We start from the raw sequence: 22,588 nt of genomic DNA, 5'->3' as shown, positions 1-22,588 counted from the left end.
TCGTCCCATATAGGACTTACACTCACATAAGGTACAATTACAGATATTTTCATCTCTAACAGCCCATGGGTGTCTCTATTTAGCAAAGCTTCAAAGGTTACCTTTTTAAAAGTAACAGGTTGTATTTGCATATATGTATATAATGAGAATACAAGGTAGTGCAGTACATAATCATCTTTCTTTCAACCAGTCCTCTGATATCTTAAAATGTCTTGTATCTGTTTCCATTTTCATTACATGTATTTAATTAATTCTTAAGCTGCCATGTCAGTCAAATACTTTGAGAAAATCCAAGTAGGCCTGTTGTCAGAGTAGAAGCTCAGTATTTCATTTCTAAAAGAGAAAATTACCCTCCCACCTAAAAAACCTTTTCTTTTCCCACTTTCTGAAATACCATATTTTGAGGTGTTGCTCTTCATGGTTTAAGACATTATCCTTCCAATTAATTAAGGGTGACATATGACTTCCAATAGCTGGGGGACTTAACAATGGCCTTACATAATTAAGTTTGAGCTTGTTATTTGATACTTTTACCAGAATGGATGATCTGCAGTTGACACAAATTGTGGTTAAACCCACTGATTTAAAAAAAAAATCAAAATAGCATTTGATATTTATTTCCACTGGCGCATACAAGTATTCCACTTGCATTTATTGTTTGATAAAAATGTATCTTCTTAACTGTTTTTGTGCTTCTTTATCAAGATAATGTAAGATTTTGTTTCCTTTAATGTTTGAGGGAATTGCAAGTTGGATTGTTCTACAGGATATAATTAAACTACCTGCTGTTTCCCTGCAGGTGAGCGAGATGGAGGTGAATGGTCAGTTTGAATCTGTCTGCGAGTCTGTATTCAGTGAACTAGAATCTCAGGCAGTGGAGGCCCTGGATCTGCCAATGCCAGGCTGCTTCCGCATGCGGAGCCACAGCTACGTGAGAGCAATCGAAAAGGGCTGTTCCCAAGATGACGAATGTTTGTCACTGAGGTCCTCATCGCCCCCACGCACAACCACCACTGTGAGGACCATCCAAAGCAGCACTGGTGAGTTGTGTCAAAGATATCAGAAGTTGGCTGAAACAGCCAAGGAACCATTTATCATCAGTTCCCCAAGGTCCCTATGATGGCAGACTTCCTACCAAGTTTAGCCTCACCATGAGACAAGATGAAGAAGCAAAAAAATATATATCTTAAGAATGGCAGCAAATGGTTCATAGGTGTACTAGGGGTCTGTTATGGACTTCCTTTGGTGCTAGCTTAGATGGCGTGGTGTGTGTGCCAGGGCAGCATTTCCTTGTCTAACAAAATTCTTTGGGTCAGTCTTGCTGTTGTAAGTCCTCATTCCCTTACTTGAACTCTTGTCTCTAAAACCCCATACAAAACAGAAACACCAGGGTAGAGTAAATCTTCTGAAGTGTTTCAATGTGTCTTTAGAAAAGAGATTTTATTTATTGTGTCAGAAATAAATATGTGACTTTTAAATTCTTAGGAAATTAATCATACTTAATTTTCTCCCATTTGGATGAACTAAAATGCAAATATTCCCATTATGGAAAGAACCATGCAGTACCTATTCTTTCTTGTAAGTATTAAAGATTTGTATAAAAAGATTTTAGAAAGGTAAGATTGCGATTTGATGCCCTACCGTGAATTTTGGAAGTTTTATTTGGGGGCCTCCATGGCCCAGTTTGCTTTTTAAAGATATTAATAACAATCTCAGAATAGAAAGATGTAGGGATGACCTATGCAAGATATCACTTCAGATGACAAATCAGTCTTCGGGTTGCCAATGCCTTGTCTGAAGATAAGGTTTATACTTCTAAATGGGCCATCTTTTACAGCCAGAAGAATCTGAATTTTCTGCCACCGCAGGCAAAGCATGAAGTAATGCAAAGAGACTGAATTTGGTTATGATATCTCTCATTGCCTTCAAGCACAATTTTCAGGCAAAAAACATGGCAATCCTAATTAATACTCTCCAAATTTGCAAGGGAAATTGCAGCAAATGATCTGTGCAAGAAATAGTTAATTTGGTATGATTTACCAACCCAACTCTATCAGGTTGTCTCATTCTAATACATGTCTTACACTATGGCTTTTCAGTTAAAAACATTTTCCCCATGAAAAATATTAACTTAAAATATGTTATGCACCGTTCTTTAAGGTGCAAACCAATTATGAACTATTCATTACAGGCTTTCAAAAATAAACATGTCTGATGTCATTTGAATGTGTATAAAAAGGTTGTCATCACCTTTAATATTTTTTTGCTCCATCCTTGTTCAAAGAAATGAGATTACTTGTCTCCTACAGCAGAAACAAAACAACAAAATGGTAAATATTTTTCTCCAGGCTAGTATAAACAACTTTTCAAAATGAGATAGTCATTAAAGATGCTTAAACTAAAATTATTCAGAGCTTTAAACAATTGCCACACTACTAAATGGTGCTAGGCAGTGAAAGGTATTAAGCTACTTTTTCAACAACTGCAATGACTTCCTATTTCTGTTAAGTATAGTTCAATATGATGAATTGTCTATAATGTGGCAGTTTGCTATGGTTTTATTAAACAAAATTTTATGCAGCTCTTCAATCAGAAAAAAAACCTTTTTGCCAAGATTGCAATGTTTTGTTTATCCTTCGTTCCTTAAACTAGTATTGGGTTTGGTAATATTTTAGCTGTGTGTGTAACTTTAATGCTGGTTTCAAAGAGAATTGTTTTTAATATATTTTTTCTGTTGATAGCTGTTTAGGCAAATTTTAATTTAAAAAAACTACAAAAGAGTACTTAAGACAGTCCCTATTCTCAGGATTGCAGTGTAAAAGACATGAAACATAAGGAATAAGATTGAAAAGGAGAAGGAAAAAAAGAATGACATGCTGGTTAAATTCAGTTGAATGTTTTTTTCTCAAGGCAGAAGAGAAGTTTTACAAAATAATACCGTAAAACAACAAAATTCAGAATACGGTTGAACGAAACAGCTGCATAAAATATTCCTTTAAAGACAGCTTGGAAACTGCAATTGGTGCAAAGAATGGCAGCCAGGTTAGTAACTGGTGCAACTATAGGGAGCGTACCATGCCCCTATTGAAGCAACTCCACTGGCTGCCGATAAGTTTCCGGGCTCAATTCAAAGTGCAGGTTATTACCTATAAAGCTCTACATGGCTCAGGTTCAGCCTATCTTTGAGATCGCATCTCCCCCTGTGAACCAGCACAGGCTCTAAGATCTGCTGGGGAGGTCTTACTCTCGGTCCCGCCTCCATCTCAAGTGTGGTTGGTGGGAACAAGGAAGAGGGCCTTCTCGGTGGTGGCCCCCCTGCTCTGGCATGCCCTCCCCAGAAAACTTAGGCAACCCCCGCACACTACAGCATGTTCGGAAAGAACTAAAAACTTGATTCTTTCAACAGGCTTTTGATAACACCTAAGGTAGCAGCCAAACTATTCTTTAGTCAGGGAAGGCTAAATTAATTCATGGATTTTAATAAATGACTATTGCTATATTTTATTTTTGTTAGTTTTATATGTCTGGTTTTAAATATGTTATTGTATTTGTTGATATATTGTATTTTATATGTGGTGTGGCACCATGTGTGCTATTTGTAAGCCTCCCCGAGTCCCTATGGGAAATGGTGGTGGGGTATAAATAAAGGTTTATTATTATTATTATTTAATTAAGAGTTCATTTAAAAGTAGACTAGAAGATTTGCCAAGTGTCAAAAATGCATTGTTTCAAGTAGGTTGTTTGAATCTTCCCACCATTAAAACACTACAAAGCAAGGGAATTTTGCCTGAGTCTAAGGATGAAATCAAAATGCATGAAGTACTCCAGATCTTTACAAATGCAACTCCCAGCATAAATAATAGTGGGAAATGCTGAAACTTGCATTCAATGACATCTGGAGAATCTCTTGAATCCAACCCCTGTAAAATAACACATAATTGAGAAAAGTCATTTATGATAGGGTAAATCCACAAACTGACATCCATTGGCCTTTGACATGAACAAGAGAGTGTTGAAAATTTCCTGAAATGAATGTTTTTAATAGCCATCCATCATAAATCCAATGTGCTGCAGTTGAATCTAAAATAGAGCAACCTTTCCAAGGTCACCTACTCATTAGTAAGGAAGAACACATTTTCAAATCTTGTTTGAAGCAACTGTATAATGAACTCAGAGAGCCAATCATGTCTTGGACTTACATGAAAAGACAGGAGGAACTGAACCATGCAAAGACTTCTGACAAACAGTTTTTCAGCCTCCTCTGAACCCATCTTAAAGTTTTATCCTTAGCTTGCATAAAAGCTTTAATGAGCTATTTTATGTCTTGTCTTTCCCTGGACATTTCATATGCTTCACACACTCATCTTTCACTAGCTGTGGATCCTGGGTGTAGCAGGGAGTCATATCCCAAATTTGAACCTCACTAGGTAAAGGTAAAGGTTTTCCCCAGACATTAAGTCGTGTCCGACTCTGGGGGTTGGTGCTCATCTCAATTTCTAAGCTGAAGAGCCGGCATTGTCCGTAGACACCTCCAAGGTCATGTGGCCAGCATGACTGCATGGAGTGCCATTACCTTCCCGCTAGAGTGGCACCTGTTGATCTACTCACATTTACATGCTTTTGAACTGCTAGGTTGGCAGAAGCTGGGACTATCAGCGGGACTTCACCCTGCTCCCCGGATTTTAACCACCGACCTTTCAGTCAGCAAGTTCAGCAGCTCAGCGGTTTAACCCACTGTGCCACCAGGGGCTCCTTGAATCTCACTAGATTTGATAAATCTAGAAAAGTCAAATACTGAAGTGGGCTTCCTTTAAAAAACATGCATAGGAAAAAACAGTGTTTTGTATTGTAATACCTAGAATACTGTCGACTGGGGATTCTGGTGTAAAATAACTTATTTAGTTCTTCTCTAAGCCTTCCAGTGGCTGATTGGACTAAAACCAGAAGATCCCAATAGGATATTGTTTTTTCTGCAGATATTTTCATATTTGGGGCCTCCTTCTTTGCAAGGGCTTTTTAAGGATGTTTCTCCAAACACATGAAATGCATTCGGTGCGCCACTTTGGCGTTCCTTCCTGCTATCCTTTTTCATCTTCTTTGGACAGTGGGAAAGAATTAGTTCAGTCTCTATTATCCACACTGCATTATTGCACATTCTTTATCTTGCGCTGCAGTGCACATAGTTCTCATCATCATTTCTGCAGTTTCTGTGGAAAAGTGCAGAAGGCATGAAAGGCCTTCTATCCATTCGAGCATACTCTGATCTACTAATGGGCGCAAGGCAGAGGCATCAACTTTTGTAATAGCATTTTATACCTAAGAACTCTTCACATTTACATGCTCATGGAACCAGAGATCATATTGCTTCATATTTCAACAAAGACATTACTTTTCAATTGCCAGCTCACATATTCACCTATGAAACGTTTCAGTGTTTAAATAATATGCAGTCAGGTGATATACTGCCGTCCCTCCACATTTGCAAGTTAAGCATTTGCAGATCTGATTATTCAAGAATTTGCTGCTGCTGCTTCTCTATGCATAACCAAAAGTAGTATTGCCTCTAGCTAGCTGTAGTTCTTCCAGTGAGATTCTATGGTCAACCTCTGCCAGAATCACATTGAGGACCTATACATTCCTAGAGGCATCACCTCCCTGGCAGCTTATGGTGGAAATTGACCATAGAATCACAATGGAGGATCTACAATGCCTAGAAAAAGGTTCTTTCTGTTAAAAAAGTGGCTTTATATTCACAGTTTTTCCACTTTCATTGGAGGTTTTACACCACAGCCCCTGCAAATGTGGAGAGCTCACTATATGTATATAAGTTAAATAGGTACGATGTGGTTGCACACAAAACTTTTTATTAAAAAAAACTCTTCATTTTTTTTAACATGTCAAGAGCAACTTGAGAAACTGCAAATCGTTTCTTGTGTGAGAGAATTGTCCATCTGCAAGGATGTTGCCCAGGGGACGCCTGGATGTTTGATGTTTTGCCATCCTTGTAGGAGGCTTCTCTCAGGTCCCCACATGGGGAGCTGGAGCTGACAGAGGGCGCTCACCCTGCTATCCCCGAATTTGAACCACCAACCTGTCGGACAGCAATTCAACTGGCACAAGGGTTTAACACATTGTGCCACTGGGGTCTCCCAACTCTTTATGGCACTGGTTCTCAACTGTGGGTCCCCAGATGTTTTGGCCTTCAACTCCCAGAAATCCTAACAGCTGGTAAACTGGCTGGGATTTCTGGGAGCTGGAGGCCAAAACACCTGGGGACCCACAGGTTGAGAACCAATGCTTTATGGTGACTGAACATGTTATACTTTAGAGCAGACATGGGCAAACTAAGGCCCGGGGGCTGGATGAGGCCCCCTGGGCACTTACCTCAGGTCCTTCTCACTTTCCCTGTCCTCTTGGCATAAAGCCACCATGGCCCACCACATCTTTATGCAGAAAGGATGGTGGAGGAAAGCATGCAGCAGCTGAGAACCCTCTGGAGTGCTCTCAGCCACCGCATGTTTTCCACTTCTCCTGGCATAAGGACGGTGTGAGCAGCCCTGTCCTTATGCTGGGAGGACAGCTTGAGGAAGGCACGCAGTGATTGAGAGTGCTCAGGGTGCTCTCGGACGTCGCCTGCCTCACTCTTCTCCCAGCATAATGAGCGAGGAGTATTGGGGAGGAGGATCGGGGCAGTTGCAAACATGTCTCGTTTTCCTCCCGGCATTAGGATGGGGTGAGCAGCCCCGTCCTTATGGCAGGAGGACAACCTGAGAATGACCCACCCCCTCCTGGCCCCACCCTCTCCCAGGCCCTCCCCCTCCTGGGTCCATCCCACCCAGTGTGTGCCTGGCTGGCTACTCTCTTTCCCAACCCAGCCCTCCCAGCCGGGCCCACAAGGCAAAAAAAGTTTGGCTATGCCTGCTTTAGAAAGAAGATTTCTATTTTTTGCTTTCACAAATGATTTTTCAAAGCCCCCTGTACGATTAAATATTAGTGGGAAAATGGTAAAGAGGCTTCAATTTGCCTTTCTCATGCAAGGTAGTCAACATCTGGATTGGTGCCCTGAAAATTGTCTTGTGAATAATTAAAGAGAAGAAGGGCAACTCCATGCTTCATCTTCCATGAATTAGTGGTATAGTTTGGCCTTTAGTCTTAGCACGGATGGAACCCAACTCTAGAAATAAATTTCTTTTCTCTGGAGATAATTTTTACTATCAAGTAATGGTTCAGTTTCATCTTCCAGGACAGGTATTTAATTGATTTTCTTGACCTCTGTTTTTCCTGTGTGCCAAAGCAGAACACGGTGTTCAAGAGGAAAGTGTATCTCTGACTTCGCGTAATGGCATTCCATTTTCTGTTACTATTCTGAGTAACTTTCTTTGAATGACCTTCTGCCCCTCTAACATTTTTGGTCATTTTTTTTTGGTATAACTACAAGCACACAAAGAAAATACTTTTCCCTGTTCCTTCCATTGAAAAATTTGCAGTGGCTCAACATGTCATAAAATCAACCCAGAACCATCTGGTTCAAGAATTCTCAGGCCAATTCAGTGATGTATAAAATTTGCACCATGAAACAGGAAGGTGATAAGATCAATTTAATAAAGGGAGCCAGCTGCCAAAGAATAGCAGGAGACAATCCAAAGCCAATTTTATGCAAAATTAATACTAAGCTCTTCTGCAAGGAATGGCTTCAGCCCAATCAATAGTTGCAGTTATAAATGTGAGTGCAACCATTTATAATTTGGGGGGAATGGGGAACAATGCAATTTTGACATGTCTTAAGATACATTATCATTTCCTGATAAGATGCTGCAATGCATTGGAAACGTAAATGTTAGTTGTTACAATATCCAGAAGCATTATTGTTATACATTTGGCACTGCCACATGCACAATGGAGGACCGTCTCACAGTGACACCAGAGGCACTCCAAATGGACAGCTTCTGGTCAAAGGAAATCTAGTATCATGTCAGGTTTTAACTATGCGTGTGTTTTTTAAAATACATTATAACTGTACCCTCAACTCGCTTCTGATATAGGCCACTCAGGCCCCCATCTACATTGCTATTATAATGCTGATTGAACTACATCATATGATCTGTGTAGACTCATATAATGGGGTTAAGATTGGATTATATGAGTTTATACTGACCGTATAGTGCAGTCCAATCTGCATTATAATGGCAGTGTAAATGGGGCCTCACACAATCCAATCTAATCTATCCAAGCCTATCTCTCCCTTACTTTAGGGATTACACGTCCACTTTTATTCCTGTCCATATTTGTTTTGAGGACATTGACCTTTCCCTGCCATATATTTTAGTCTCTTTCCCACTACACAGTCCTATGGAACCCTAGGATTTGCAGTTGCATGCCATATTTGAGATTTTCTGGTCTAGTGTCTCACTAAACTACAAATCCCAGCAATTGTTATGGTTCCTTTTGCAAACATATAAGACGCTTCTACACTGTCCTTATATCCCAGCATCTGATCCCAGGTTATCTGCTTTGAACTGGATTATATGAGTCTCAACTGCCATATATGTAATCTGAGATAAGCAACTAATCTGGGTTCAGATCCAGGGCCCTAGTCTTTCTTGGTTGTGAAGGCGGAATATCTGCTTTCTGTAGCAGAGACAGGGTGGATTCGTGCAGTTTGACACCTTTTAAACTGCAATGATATACTGAGAACTGTCATTTGGTGAGGCTCCAGCACTCTTTGGCAGAGAAGGCTAAAGACCTTGACAAACTATAAATCCCAGGATTCCACAGCCTTGTGAAAATGATGTCAAGCTATATTTATTCTGCAGTGTAGGTGCCCCCCCCACAATGAGGTTGTGGAAGCAAAGTGAGTTTTGTAACACAAGCCAGTGGTTTGTACTGTCCAGGATGTGTGCAAAAATGTATATATGCATTTAAGAGCACAAGGTGACAGTTTAGTTATTTTTAAATGCCAGAATATTGAACTTTTTAAATGTAATACTTTTATTAGTAACCAATTACCAGCTTTAGAGGGCCCTGAAACTAAAGTGTAAATAATTGCTATTCAAAACCTGCACTACTAAATTCCCTTTTATCTCTAGTGGTACTGTTGAGTGTGCTGCTGACAGTAGACAAGTCTGCACCTATTTTATGTTAACTACGGTACAACAGTCTCTTTTGGCTCATGAAGACACAAAACCAGAGATAGGTAACTGCTCCCCCCCCCCCCCAAGATCAATGGCCTTGAGTTACCTCACATAGCCTACATTTTGACCATCCCTGTTGTAAAGTACAGTATCTGCAATTATATTTAAATGAGCCCAGAATTTGCAGACTTAAAAAAAGCAAAGAGTCCTTTCAGAACGTGAGCATTTTAATAAATGGGTTTAATACAGTCAGCGACTACTTCTGTAATCCTTTCATGCGCTCGAAAAAAGCATTCAAAGCTACTGCTATTTCATTGTGACAGTAATTCCCAGTTCAGGAGTTCCCACATTACATATTTATTTACCTGATACAGTACAAACCACGCATTTCCCGATCTCTTGAATATGTCTTCCTGCAACAGTCCATAACACTGATTGTCCCAGCAAGCCATGGTGCACTATTTGCTTCGTATATTATTAAGCCGTTCTCAGAGTGAACATTCCCATTGTTTTATTGCGCCATAAAAGAAAAACACACAGGAAGCCAACAACAAAAACAATGTTTTCTCTAAATCTCAGAAATGATAAGCTTGTTTCTACTCTTCTGTCTTGAAATAATGATATGCTGCAATAAATTGCACTGGTATAATTTGAAGCTCTTTAAAATCTCTGTAATAAAAAAGACACATTGAGGGTTTTCTTACAGTAATATGGGGAGAAAATATCTCATGTTATTGCTTTAGATTGTTGTATTATTTAAGTTAGCTGTGCCTCAAATGAGTGGATACCAGGAATGTTGATTTCATGCTGTAGACATGGGGCCCTTCCAGACAGGCCCCCTATATCCCAGGATCTGATCCCAGGTTCTCTGATTATCCCAGATTATCTGGCAGTAGGGACTCATATAATCCAGTTTAAAGCAGAAAACCTTGGATCAGATCCTGGGATATAGGGCCTGTCTGGAAGGACCCTTAATGCGGAAAATTATAGTGTTAGGTTAGAGCTGGAGAGACCCAGGTTCAAATTCTCAGTCAGCAGGAGCTGCAATGGCGCAGTGGGTTAAATCCTTGTGACGTCTGAACTGCTGAATTGAAGATTAGGTTGCTGACCTGAAGGTTGCTGGTTCGAATCCACAAGATGGGGTGAACTTCTGTTTGTCAACTCTAGCTTGTGGGGACATGAGAGAAGCCTCCCAGCTAACACACCCCGGCATCTCCTGGGCAACGTCTTTGTAGACGGCCAATTCTCTCACACCAGAAGCAAATTGCAGTATGTTCTCAAGTCACTTCTGACACAATTTTTAAACAACAATGCAGTTCAACAGTGTCCTTGAGCCGGTCCATGACTTTCAGCCTAACCTTTGTCTTGGGTTGTTTTGACTAAAGCAGTGGTTCTCAAACTGGGGTCCCCCAGTTGTTTTTGGTCTACAACTCCCAGAAATCCCAGCCAGCTTACCAGCTATGAGAATTTCTGGGAGTTGAAGTCCAAAACATCTGAGGACCCACAGGTTGAGAACCACTGGACTAAAGAATGGCAAGATGAAACACGTTCCTTAAGCTCTTTGGAGAAAAGGTGGAATAGAAAACTAATTAAATAAAAAGTTCCTTCTTTAAAACCATACCATGTTCATTTAAGTCCTATCATTAGGAAGAGAAGCAGCATTGTATTCCGCTTGACTAAGCCATCCCACCAGAGAGTTTTTATGCTAAGTTTGTAGCTGTTACATCCTATTTATATCATGGCCTACGACTCTCAGATATTGGACTTCTACCACCGCCAGTTAGACCTATGTGAATGGGTTTAGAAACAGAGTGGCATACTGTGGCTTTCATGGCCAAAATAACTGGGTTGTTGTGCATTTTCTGGGCTGTATGGCCATGTTCCAGAAGCATCCCCTCCTGATGTTTCACCCACATTTATGATAGGCATCCTCAGAGGTTGTGAGGTATATGAGAGTGGCATGCTTATCCAAAAGGCAGGAAGTCCTGTCCTCAAAACAGCTACTACTTCTTAATAAATCTTTTCCAAATTATATTGTTAAGGAAGTTACTGAGTATCTTTAACTACCAGCTATAGAAGCTGGGAACATTATTTGCTTGTGCCTGGTATTAACTAAGGCATTCTACTTTTCTTTTTATCTGCAGGTGGCTTTAGAATAGGCAGGAACATGTCAGAGAACAGAGCCTGTAGAAGCCACCTTCTGATATATTTGGGTTATAAATATCCCCTTACACTAAAAAAAAAGAAGCTTGAATCTAAAGCTTTCATTTGCTTCTTTGTCAGCAAAGCTCCATCAGCTTTGTTTTACTATAACCCTTATTTTAATAAAGCTTGCTTAAACCCCTGAGTTTTCTGAATCTTATTGAAATATATGTGTCACCAACAGTTTTTAAAATGTGGGTACTTTTGTTTCTTCTATACTTGCATTGAAATATTTAGCAGTCACAACTACAGTAGAGTCTCGCTTATCCAACATTTGCTTATCCAACATTCTGGATTATCCAATGCAGTCTGCCTTTTAGTAGTCAATGTTTTTGTAGTTAATGTTTTCAATACATTGCAATGTTTTGGTGCTAAATTCGTAAATACAGTAATTACTACATAACATTACCATATATTGAACTGCTTTTTCTGTCAATTTGTTGAAAAACATGATGTTTTGGTGCTTAATTTGTAAAATCATAACATAATTTGATGTTTAAAATGCTTTTCCTTAATCCCTCCTTATTATCCAACATTTTCGCTTATCCAACGTTCTGCCGGCCTGTTTATGTTGGATAAGCGAGACTCTACTGTACTTAGATTCACATTACGTATTTATAGAGTTGGAAGGAACCCAAGGGCTATCTTAGTTGATATGTGATTAATGTCTGTCTGATATTACTTATTGTATTTGTTTGTTTTGCTGTAAGCTGCCCCGAGTCCCTCTGGAAAAAGGGGGCAGGATATAAATAAAGCTTTTTATTATTTTGTCCCACCCCCTGCCTCTGTTAAAGCATCCAAATGAAGGGTAAGACAGGTGTTGAGTAGTCTGTTTCACTGCCTAACAGTTCCAACTGCCAGGAAGTTTTCCCTAAGATTTAGACATACTCTTCTTTCTAATAATTTAAATCAATTAGGTTGGATCTTATTCTCTAGAGTAGGCCTTGACTACTCAGGGACTCAAGTCCCTATTGTACGTGGACACTTTCCCAGAAATGGACCCCAAGTATTGCTTTTCATGTCTGTTAACTGAATGTTATGGTTGTTTAAAATGTAGGTTCAACAGTTTGTGGACAGTAAAAGAGGAAACATGGTCAAATCATATGTGGTATAAGTGTGCCATCTCATTTTGAATAGTGAATTGCAAACTATCTAACTGTTGTGTTGTCGAAGGCTTTCATGGCCGGGATCACAGGGTTGTTGTATGTCTTTCGGGCTGTGTGGCCATGTTCCAGAAGCATTCTCTCCTGACGTTTCGCCCACATGGATACCTCACAACCTCTGAGGATGCCTGCCATAGATGTGGGCGAAACGTCAGGAGAGAATGCTTCTGGAACATGGCCACACAGCCCAAAAGACATACAACAACCCTATCTAACTGTTCATCGCTTCAGTAAATTTGTGGGCATGGGTTGCAAAAAACTAGTGGAACTACTTGGGAAATGAGTATGGCTCTGTAGTATATTTCTTCTAAATTTGCACTATTATATTTTGATGAGGGATGACAGGAAGAATCCCTAGTATCTCTCTTTCAACGATGACTTTTTTGTGATTAATCTTGGCGCCTTGTACTTGTAGTTTTATGACTAGTGCAGACCTCTCTTACAAAATTAAACCAAATTGAGCTGGAGAGGGTAAATTATCTTTGGTATTGAGACTTTCCATTTTCTTGTTATCTAGTCACATTATGTACTGTATAAGCCTTGCCAGTAATCTGACTGGCATGTTTCCAAATTTTGATTGCCTTTACTCTGGAATGAGTTCTTCAACAAGATGCTACAAATGTAGAGTAATTAAAAGTTGCCTTTCTTCAATTTTTAGATTAGAAAGTATTAGAGAAAGAGATAGATATCTGATAACAGGATAATCTGTCTCAGTTTATATCCTAGCCTCTGAGATGAAAAATGGTGCAACTTGCTAATTGCATGCAGAGCTGCTCAAGTGGATTTGCCACATCTCTTTTGAATGCCCAGAGGCACCAGCCTCTCCACAAGTTAGCTCAGTATTCTTGTCAATGCAGTTTTCAAGCCAAAATACAGAATTACCATGCACCACTTTATTTTTTAAAAATAAACCATGCTGTCTAGGATGCGGTTCCCAAAAAAAAAAAACAGTGCATGTTAATAATTATCTGGAGGGAATAACTGAGGCCCATTTTAAAATGAGGAGGATGTCTGTGGATATTTCCACACACTGTATACAGATAGATTACAAGGGCTTTTAAGAAGCTTGTGGCCCCTTCAGCTTTAAACAAATTTGAGTGCATACCCATATGCAGTCATAGACAAGGATTATAATGTAAATTAAAAGGCGGGGAAGAAAGCATGAAGAGACTTTAGCCTTCTAGATATTTTGAAATTTATTTGCCACAGCTCTTTCCATTGATCATGCCATGTGCGACTGATGAGAGTTGTAATCCAAAAATGTGGAAAAGGCCAAAAGGCACTCATTTCAGAAGATCTTTAATAAAGCTTTAGAAATTGAGTAGAAATTGGGAGTACAGAGGATAATGACAGTGTTCTGTTTATTGAAGGCTGTAAATAATTCCAGAATTTTAAAGACAGACATTATTTTAGGACTGAAATATGGCAGTCAGAGGAAGGGAGCAGGGGGAGAAAAATTTGAAGCAACTATAAGATGTTGAAGGCAAAAGTTAGAAGGAGGCTGCAGTCTTAAGCAGCAGAGTGTCAGGGTCAGTAAATCATAGACAATACCAGAAGGTCCCCTAGTGTTGCTCTAGAGAACCTCACTAGGTAATCTCTTCTTGGAAAAAAATGACATAGCTGGGAAATAGCCAGCCTGACTCTTCAGAGAAGGATGTTAGAGAACTGTATTAGAGTCCTTTAGAGAACCGCATCAGATGTTTTCCTGCATTGATAATGCCACAGCAGAAAAACAACCAGTTGGGTCTTACATATACTGTTCTGTGTTTTCAAAGCAATGTATTGTGCAAAAAGCCTAGCAACACAGGCAGCCTCCCAAGGAATCTCACCCACAACACTTGACCTTGAGGGAAAGATCACGCAAATGAAGGTGGAGCAAAAATAGCTACTTCCTATGACTTGAAAAACAGCAGAACTCGTCCATTCTTTCTTTCAGATTCTCAGAATCTCGCCCATTCCCCATCTCAAAGTGATAAGGAACTCAAGGATTAGGTGAAAAGGAGAGGTAACAACGAGGAAGGTAGACAATCAGCATGGTATAGTTATTTGAGCTTTGGACTTGGACTCTAGAGACAAGTGTTCAAAATCTCTGATCATCTACGGAAACTCACTACATTTCTTTGGGCAACCCTACATTTCTTTCTCATGTAGATAAAGGTAAAGGTTTTGCCCTGACATTAAGTCCAGTCATGTCCGACTCCGGGGGTTGGTGCTCATTTCTAGGCCGAAGAGCCGGTGTTGTCCATAGACACCTCCAAGGTCATGTGGCCGGCATGACTGCATGGAGTGCCTTTACCTTCCCGCTGGGGCGGTACCTATTGATCTACTCACATTTGCATGTTTTCGAACTGCTAGGTTGGCAGAAGCTGAGGCTTACAGCAGATGCTCACTCCGCTCCCTGGATTCGAACCTGCGACCTTTTGGTCCACGGTTTCAGCAGCTCAATGCTTTATTATGTTGCGCCACCGGTGGTTCCTTCTTTCTCAGAGGGAAGGCAAAAAAATGTTTCTTGACAACATTGTGTTCAGCAGGGTTTGCCTTACCATTTGAACAAATTTGTCTTACACCAAATTGTGCTTTTTTGCCTTCTTTCGAAGAGGGAAGGCAAAAAAGACAAATTTGTTCTGAGGGTAAGGTGAACCCTTCTGAACAAAATGTTGCCAAAAAGCCCTTGTGATAAGTTCACTTAGGGTTGCCATAAGTCAGAAATAATTTGAAGACACATAAAAACAATAAACAATAACACTTTTTACTCCACTTCAAGTTGTGATTTCGCTTGGGCTGTTGTTGTGAAATATCATATGTATCTGTTTTGCATGAACTTTTAGAAAAAACATTGTTTCCTTTGGAAATAAAAAGTATTTGTACAAGGTGTGCAAGGTGGCGTAGAATAAGCTTTGCAATGAAATACTTCTTTACTGTTAAAATGTTTTGACAATCTTTAGGCTGAAGGGAAGACCATTTTGTAAAGAAACAGGAAAACACTGCAGCAGAATTGAAAAGAATGAGCCACTCCTGCTGCTATAAATGGATTTGACACTGAAGTAAAGAGACTTAAGATTATCCTCTTGAGCTGACTGCTGTTACTTTAATTGTAGGTCTGTAAACGTAAAGCAACATGAGCCCAACCCTGGTAGTGGTGACTCTACTGAAAAGCTAGGGCTGCTTGTAGACATAATAATGTCCCATTTTCTCAAAAAAAAAGTTCATTTCATGCTTTTGTTCAATAGTTACATTTTTATTTCCTTCTTCCCTGCCATGGAATACATCACCCTGCTGTTAAGCAGAGTCAAGTTGCCTGTGTCTTGACAGTGGGTGCAAAAAAAAAAAACTTCTTAATTCCAGGCATTTAGTCTCACTCTTGGCTAAAAACACCTAAATTAGGGGATTGTCCTACAGAATGCTGTAAATCATGTGAGTTTGGGATAAATCTATGTTTGTAATAGCAGGCTTCAAGTTCTGAATTAGTTTCCCTGGGGTATATTCATCGTGAATGTTGATAACCCATAAGGCAACTTGCATTCTGTTCTCTCTAGACAGCTTGACTGAAAAAACTAATGGATAGTATTATGATTGACACCCAAAAGGATTGTTGTGTTTGTGCGGATTCTTTGCAGATCGGGGATGGGAATCATTTGGCCCTTCAAATGCTCTTGGCAGGTCACAGTGACAAAAGCCAAGGAAGCTTTCACATAAAAGAATTACAGCATTATAATTCTATTTTAACTGCCATTCCAACATCCTATAGAACCTTGGGATCTGTAGTTCAGCAAGCCACTGTTGCTCTCTTTGGCTTAGAAATCATAATTTTCCTCTCTAGACCACTTGAGACCTATATACCCTAAAGACACCAGATCCTGCCTAATTTTGGCAGCTAAGCAGGGTCAGATCTAATTAGTTATTGGATGGTATGCTGCCAATGAATGCCAGATAGGGCAAGCAATATGGACTAATATCTCTGAGGCCCCTTCCACACAGCTGTCTAAAATCCACATTATCTGCTTTGAACTGAATTATAAGGCTGTATAGACTAAGATAATCCAGTTCAAATAAGATAATGTGAATTTTCTGCTAAAATAACCTGGATTATCTGGCAGTGTACAGGGGCTTATGTCTTCTTCATCTAATAAAACCCTATAAAATGTACAGTGACCCCACACATTTTATGAAGTCACCATAAATTGACAGGTAACTTGAAGGTACACGCATATACAAACTAAGCTGCTAATCCCAGGGTTCCCTAGGATAGAGTTGTGGCAGTAAAAGTAGAACAATACACCCTACTTCTGCAGTCTGAAAGGGTGTAAAGTCACACACACAACCTTAATCCACAGCAATATCATTGATAGGAACTATCTTGCTGACTGACATGTTACGGTATAAACAATATTTCCATACCAGAGCACAGATTCCCATTCTTAATCCCGATTTTCAGGTGAAATTATTTTTCCCTTCCTTTGAATTTCCCTCTCTTTGACCTTCTTAAATGTAGCAACAACTGATGAGTTGATCTGGATCGGCATGGAAGGGTCAACTTCTGTTAACTGCCCCCCATATTGAATATCCCCAATGAAATCCCCCAATCTGCTTTTATGAACTCTGCATTTCATATATACCTGTCAGTCTCATTCCCAGAAAATGCACTTGGGTTGACTCTTCATAATTCTTCCAACATTATGCCTATACACAAAGACTATATTGTTGAGCTGCAAAAACAAAACTGTTTAACTGTCATGACTTTTTGTATTCAGCATTGTACTGAGTAACCAACCAGATGTTTGAATTAATAGCTTGACAAAGGCAGAATATTTTTGCTCTTTCTTTTTTGTTGATTCTATTTCACTTTTAAGTTACATCAAATGCCATCTTTCTTCAAGAATGAATAATAGTGGCTCCACCCTGCATCCTAATACAACTCTGTGAGGTAGTTTAGAGAAATCTGTAAAGGAATATACATAGTGTGGCAAGGCCACAAATAAGACAGGATCTCTACAGAAGAGGTTATTTGAATTTTCTGACATCTCTTTGCCTTCAAAGGTTGTAGAAACACAATTTTATTTCAGCTCGCGCATAGAATGGCCCAGCAAAAAAGAGGGTAACATCCTTACCAAAGAGGTGGATGTTTGATCTTCCTGAAATCTGTCCATCTACAAAATTTATTAGAAATGTACCCCCCCCCCTTTTTTTTTTTTAACCTGTCCACACTTCTTGAACAACACTACTGTTTAGGGGATTAACACTCATTAACCCCAGTACAAGCATGAGTAAACAGGCATAGTTTTGTGCTGTAATTCGTTTATCAGCACTAGATTTGACAATTATTCATGGATTTGATTACATTTCGCAGAATCTCAAGGTTTTCCAGCATGACTATGTGGTCAACTTCCACACGACATTGTCTGTAGCGTCACACTGGAGGACCCAGAGATTTCTATAGAGAATGCCTCTCTATGAATTTCTAGGTCTTCCGGTGTGATTCTGCACTCAGCATTCAGCAGAAGTTGACAATTTATAGAAAATTTTCTCCCAAATTAAAAAAAAAGCCATAAATTTATTTAGTTTTTCAGTTTCATGGGAGCCCTGTGCCCCCAACCTCAATGAATGTGGAGGGTTGACTGTAATGTGAAATCCCTACTCAATTCTCTGTAGAGATTTTGTAAAAATTAGAAGCTTATACAGTAATTGAGTGTCTGTGCATATGACCTTTTGAATCCCATATATTCCATGAAACACTATGGGTGTGAGACATTAAACTGGCACATAGCCTTCTATTAGCATGACATAATGTCCACAGTCCAGCAGAAGCAATCCCCAAGAACTCAGAGCTGAGGAGCTATTTGTGGTCCTTTTTAAATCTGCATTTTATAATGTTTTTATATCTATCTATTTATCTATTCATTCATTCATGTAGTATTTCACCATTCTTCTGAATGGGACTTCAGGCAGTTCACAACATGAATTAAAACAAGATATGTACAATAAAAATGTAAGAATTGAAGTTAAAAACAACTACAGGGTGTTTGAAAAAGAACTCCCTAGTTTTAAGTATAAATACATTAAAACTAGGGAGTTTTTTTCAAACACCCTGTAGATAAACTATCCTATTAAAGTACCAGTACTTTGAAACAATATAAAATCATTTCAAAACATGAGAAGAGCAATAAAAACTGTGTGTGTGTGTATCCCATTAAAGATTTTTCATATAGCCATTTAGTCATCAAGTGCTTGTTTGTACAAAATTTGCCATCTGTAGGAGTGGCCCAGCCCAGTGTTGAATAACATAAACTTCTGCAACCAAGGAATAGCCAATGAAGTCTTTTTTACATCCTTGTAAAGGTGGTGGGACTAAACAAATGCCCTCCTCTGGAGATTTTAAAACTTCATAAAACTTCAGCAAGGTCATTATAGGTTATTAGAAGCACTTTGAATTCTGATGGAAAATAAACAGGGAGCGAGGGAACTCTTTCAGCAAGAGTTGCTTGTAACCAACACGCTCACCACACTGGCAGTTTGAAGCCTTTGATGTTTCCAAACGGTTTCAAAAAGCAGCTTCACTTAAAGTGTGTTGTAGTAATCCAAGAGGGATGTAAACAAGGCATGTGTCCCTATAACCAGATCTATCTAGTCTGCTCCTGGCAGTGGCTTTCCTCCAGGCTGTTTCCTCAGTGTTAAAGGCCTTTTCGTTTTCCTAGGCAGTGTCTTCCTGTTGGTTTTGTTGGATCAATTCTCCCTGTGTTCTGTTCAGGGCCCCATCTACACTGCCATATAATGCAATTTGAAACTACATTGTATGGTCAGCGTAGGTTCAATAAAGTTCAGTAGCAGTACAGATGGGGCCCAGGAATTCCTCATGTTCTCTGATGCTTTGAAGGCATTCAGCACTGTATCATGAGTGATTGATGACACTTCAAACAAAATTCCAGATAATCCCAAGTGGTTTCAAACGTTTGTTGAACAGCACCTGAGTGCCAAATAGGGATCCCCTGGCATCACCTTCCAAATTTGCACCTCTAAAGCAGACTGGATCCGTTTTAAAACAATGTGTACCCAAATCTCATCCCAGAGAGGCACTCCAGAAATATCTGACCTATATTTAATTTATTTATTTATTATTCAAACTTATATGCCGCCGCTCCCCTAGGGCTATGAGACGTGAGGGAGGGTTTTGGAAAATACAATAGTCAGTTCAACATAATTTATTTCCAACTTGTATATACTGATATACTGATCCAAAGTCCAGGTTGCTTGCTTTCTATTATCAAGTATATGCCCCTCTCCCAATTTTGTGTTTCCTAATATGCATTTGATGAGAGCCATTTCATTCAGATCCCATCTATGCATTGATAAAATGTGTGAACGATTCTACTGAACCTACAGATTAGCATTCAGGTCGGGAGAGACTGCTAATGACTTGCTGAATTGTTTCCTATGTAGCATAAATATAGGTCAGGCATAAGGGTGAAGTAAAGAAATCAGATTAATTCAAAATATATTGCCTGTCCCAGAATATGAAAAGTGTTTCTACATTTTTGAATCAATTTTGGACAGCCATTGATTTCTGAACACTGTTTAAGAAATGTTTATTTTGTATTTCAGCCAACCAGATTCACACCAGTTTGATTAATCAGTAATTAAATCTCAGGAGTGTGTGTGTGTGTGTGTGTGTGTGTGTGTATATATATATAATTTTAATTTTGTGTCAACAATTCTCAGCTGAGAAAATACAAATGCAAATAGAAAGAAAGAGAAAGAATACAAATGCAAATATAGAAAGAGAGATTATTAAAATATGTACAAAAGGAATATTTAGGAAAAGAAACCATTTGTGGTTAAGTTGATTACAATTAGTTTTTTCTAACCTAATTTGATGCAAAAATAAGATTAAACAGTTGTAGAAATGGACACTGACAACAACAAGAAATAAAGAGATCTTGATTTACTCTACTCTTGATTTAAACTATTTTTATTGTAAGTTTACAAATGGAACAATGAGAGTGGTAGAACACTAGAGGGTAGTGCTGCTCTTGTGAAGACTTCTAACTGCACAGCTTTGAAATCTGGACTTTGCTTCTACGGAACAGAATAAAGTTGTGCTCAGTTGCTGTAGGAGAAAGACTAAAAGCCTCCTCAAACATTATGCAAAACAAACACAATTCACACCGTGCCTGCATATAACAGGGAAAACATGGCCAGCTTCAGATCACTAGTACATGTGTTGTTATAGTGTCTTGACTGGATTTTCGCACACTTGCAATTTTGGTGAATTTGGAAAACATTTAAAACCTATGACTCATCTAAATTGATGAGAATTTTAGCTTTCCTTAGCTTTCTACATTTAGCTTTCTACTTATTACTTTAAATTAATACTTCTATCATCCCACATGCTGTCACTGTGTATGAGAAATTGGAATTCTTTGTACTTGCCTACACTTAGTTATATTTGTCATATTACAGTAGGCCTCTGACTTGTGGGAGATAGGAGTGTAGAGCCCTGTGAAAATAAAACAAATGTTATCACACACACACACACACACACACACACAACCTGAGATAACAGCTCTCATAGTCAGCAACCTTAAATAATTTGGAGTCATCTCTAAAGTTGTCCATCTTTCTGTTCACCTCACCTGGAGATCATTTATGAACAAATGAAAGGGCACTAATTCCAGTACAGTACCTTCCAACAAAGGATTCCCCCAGGCAGGAAGCAGCCAGGCTTTGAAACTGCAAGGCCTTTCAGTGCTAATCACTGAAATGTTGCCAATTGCAACATTCACACTTACCTCAAACAGACAAGAGTTCTTTCTCCCATCCTGGACATTCCACAGATATAAAAACCTCACTTTCCTAATTTCCAACAGATCTCATAAACTCTGAGGACGCCTGCCATAGATGTGGGCAAAACGTCAGGAAGCATACTGGACCATGGCCATACAGCCCAGAAAACTCACAGCAACACACTGATTCGTGTATCTCACACATTTGCTCCTATTCTTTGCTTCCTTTTTTGTTTCTGTTTTTTGGGACAAATTTGGGATCTCTAAGAGGACTTCCTTTTCCTAATGACTATTAATCTACTGAGGAGTCTTGAATGAAGAACTCTATCCAAAACCTTATGGAAACCTTATAAATTTAGATCCTTTTTATTCTGATTTTTATTGATACTCAGACAGTGTAACAATGTGCTGCTACCCAACAGTCTCTCCCTACCTGAGTTGATTGAAATCATCTTGGATTTGATGCTAACAACTACCTGGGATGATTGTTCTGTGGAATTTTTGACACAGATGATAATGTTACTAAATCCAGGTCAATTTAGGACTTCAAGGCTGCCATGACAGCCCAGTTCTGTCACCACAAGCCATTGGTTCAAAATGTGTGACATGATCCACTCTGCATGTTGTCTTCCCAGATAGAAAGAAAGGCAGTAGCCTGAAGGTGAGGGATTTGACATATGTTCCCTTGTCATAGTCTGATAATTTCCTGTGGAAGTTGAGAGTTTTTGTGTGTGGTTTCCACCATGCATTCTTTTCCTATTTGCAGATCTGTTTATTCCTTTGGTTTATTTTTTTAGTTGTGAGGTGATAAATGTTGGTTGTAGCACACGTGAAGAAAAACTGTTGAATTTAATGAAACATGGGCTAGAGTTTGTTACTAAGCCTATTCTGTGATGTGAGATACATGGTAAGGTAACAAGGAAGTGCTTTTCAGGAGTACTATCCTGCTTGCCCTTCCCTCAAAAGACTCACTAGATACCTATGTTTTGTGAAAGATGAAAAACTGCTTATTTTTACACAACCTGTTTTATTTATTTACACTATTACCCGGTGGTGCAGTGGGTTAAACCACTGAGCTGCTGGACAAAAGGTCAACAGTTCGAATCCGGAGAACACAGTGAGTTCCTGCTGTAAGCCCCAGCTTCTGTCAACCTAGCAGTTTGAAAGCATGCAAATGTGAGTAGATTAATAGGTACTGCTCTGGCGGGAAGGTAATGGCACTCTATATAGTCATGTTGGCTACGTGACCTTGGAGGCATCTATGGACAATCCCGGCTCTTCAGTTTAGAAATGGAGATGAGCACCAACTCCCAGA

The 22,588-nt window shown here is 39.3% G+C and overlaps 1 protein-coding gene across 8 annotated transcripts in view; it reads left to right on the top strand.

Moving 5' to 3' along the window:
* dlgap1 (DLG associated protein 1) overlaps positions 1 to 22,588 on the top strand; it is a 365,633-nt gene that overhangs the window by 285,657 nt on the left and 57,388 nt on the right. For all 8 annotated transcript variants that reach the window (XM_062980474.1, XM_062980475.1, XM_008108692.3 and 5 more), the window contains one exon: positions 800 to 1,040. In XM_062980474.1, the coding sequence (XP_062836544.1) occupies positions 800 to 1,040 (241 nt within the window). The remainder of the gene's footprint in view (positions 1 to 799; positions 1,041 to 22,588) is intronic.

Source organism: Anolis carolinensis, chromosome 4 (genome assembly GCF_035594765.1).
Source record: "Anolis carolinensis isolate JA03-04 chromosome 4, rAnoCar3.1.pri, whole genome shotgun sequence".
NCBI classification, from domain to species: Eukaryota; Metazoa; Chordata; class Lepidosauria; order Squamata; family Dactyloidae; genus Anolis; species Anolis carolinensis.
Note: the sequence above shows the minus strand (reverse complement) of the source record. Positions and strands in the feature narration are given on the sequence as shown.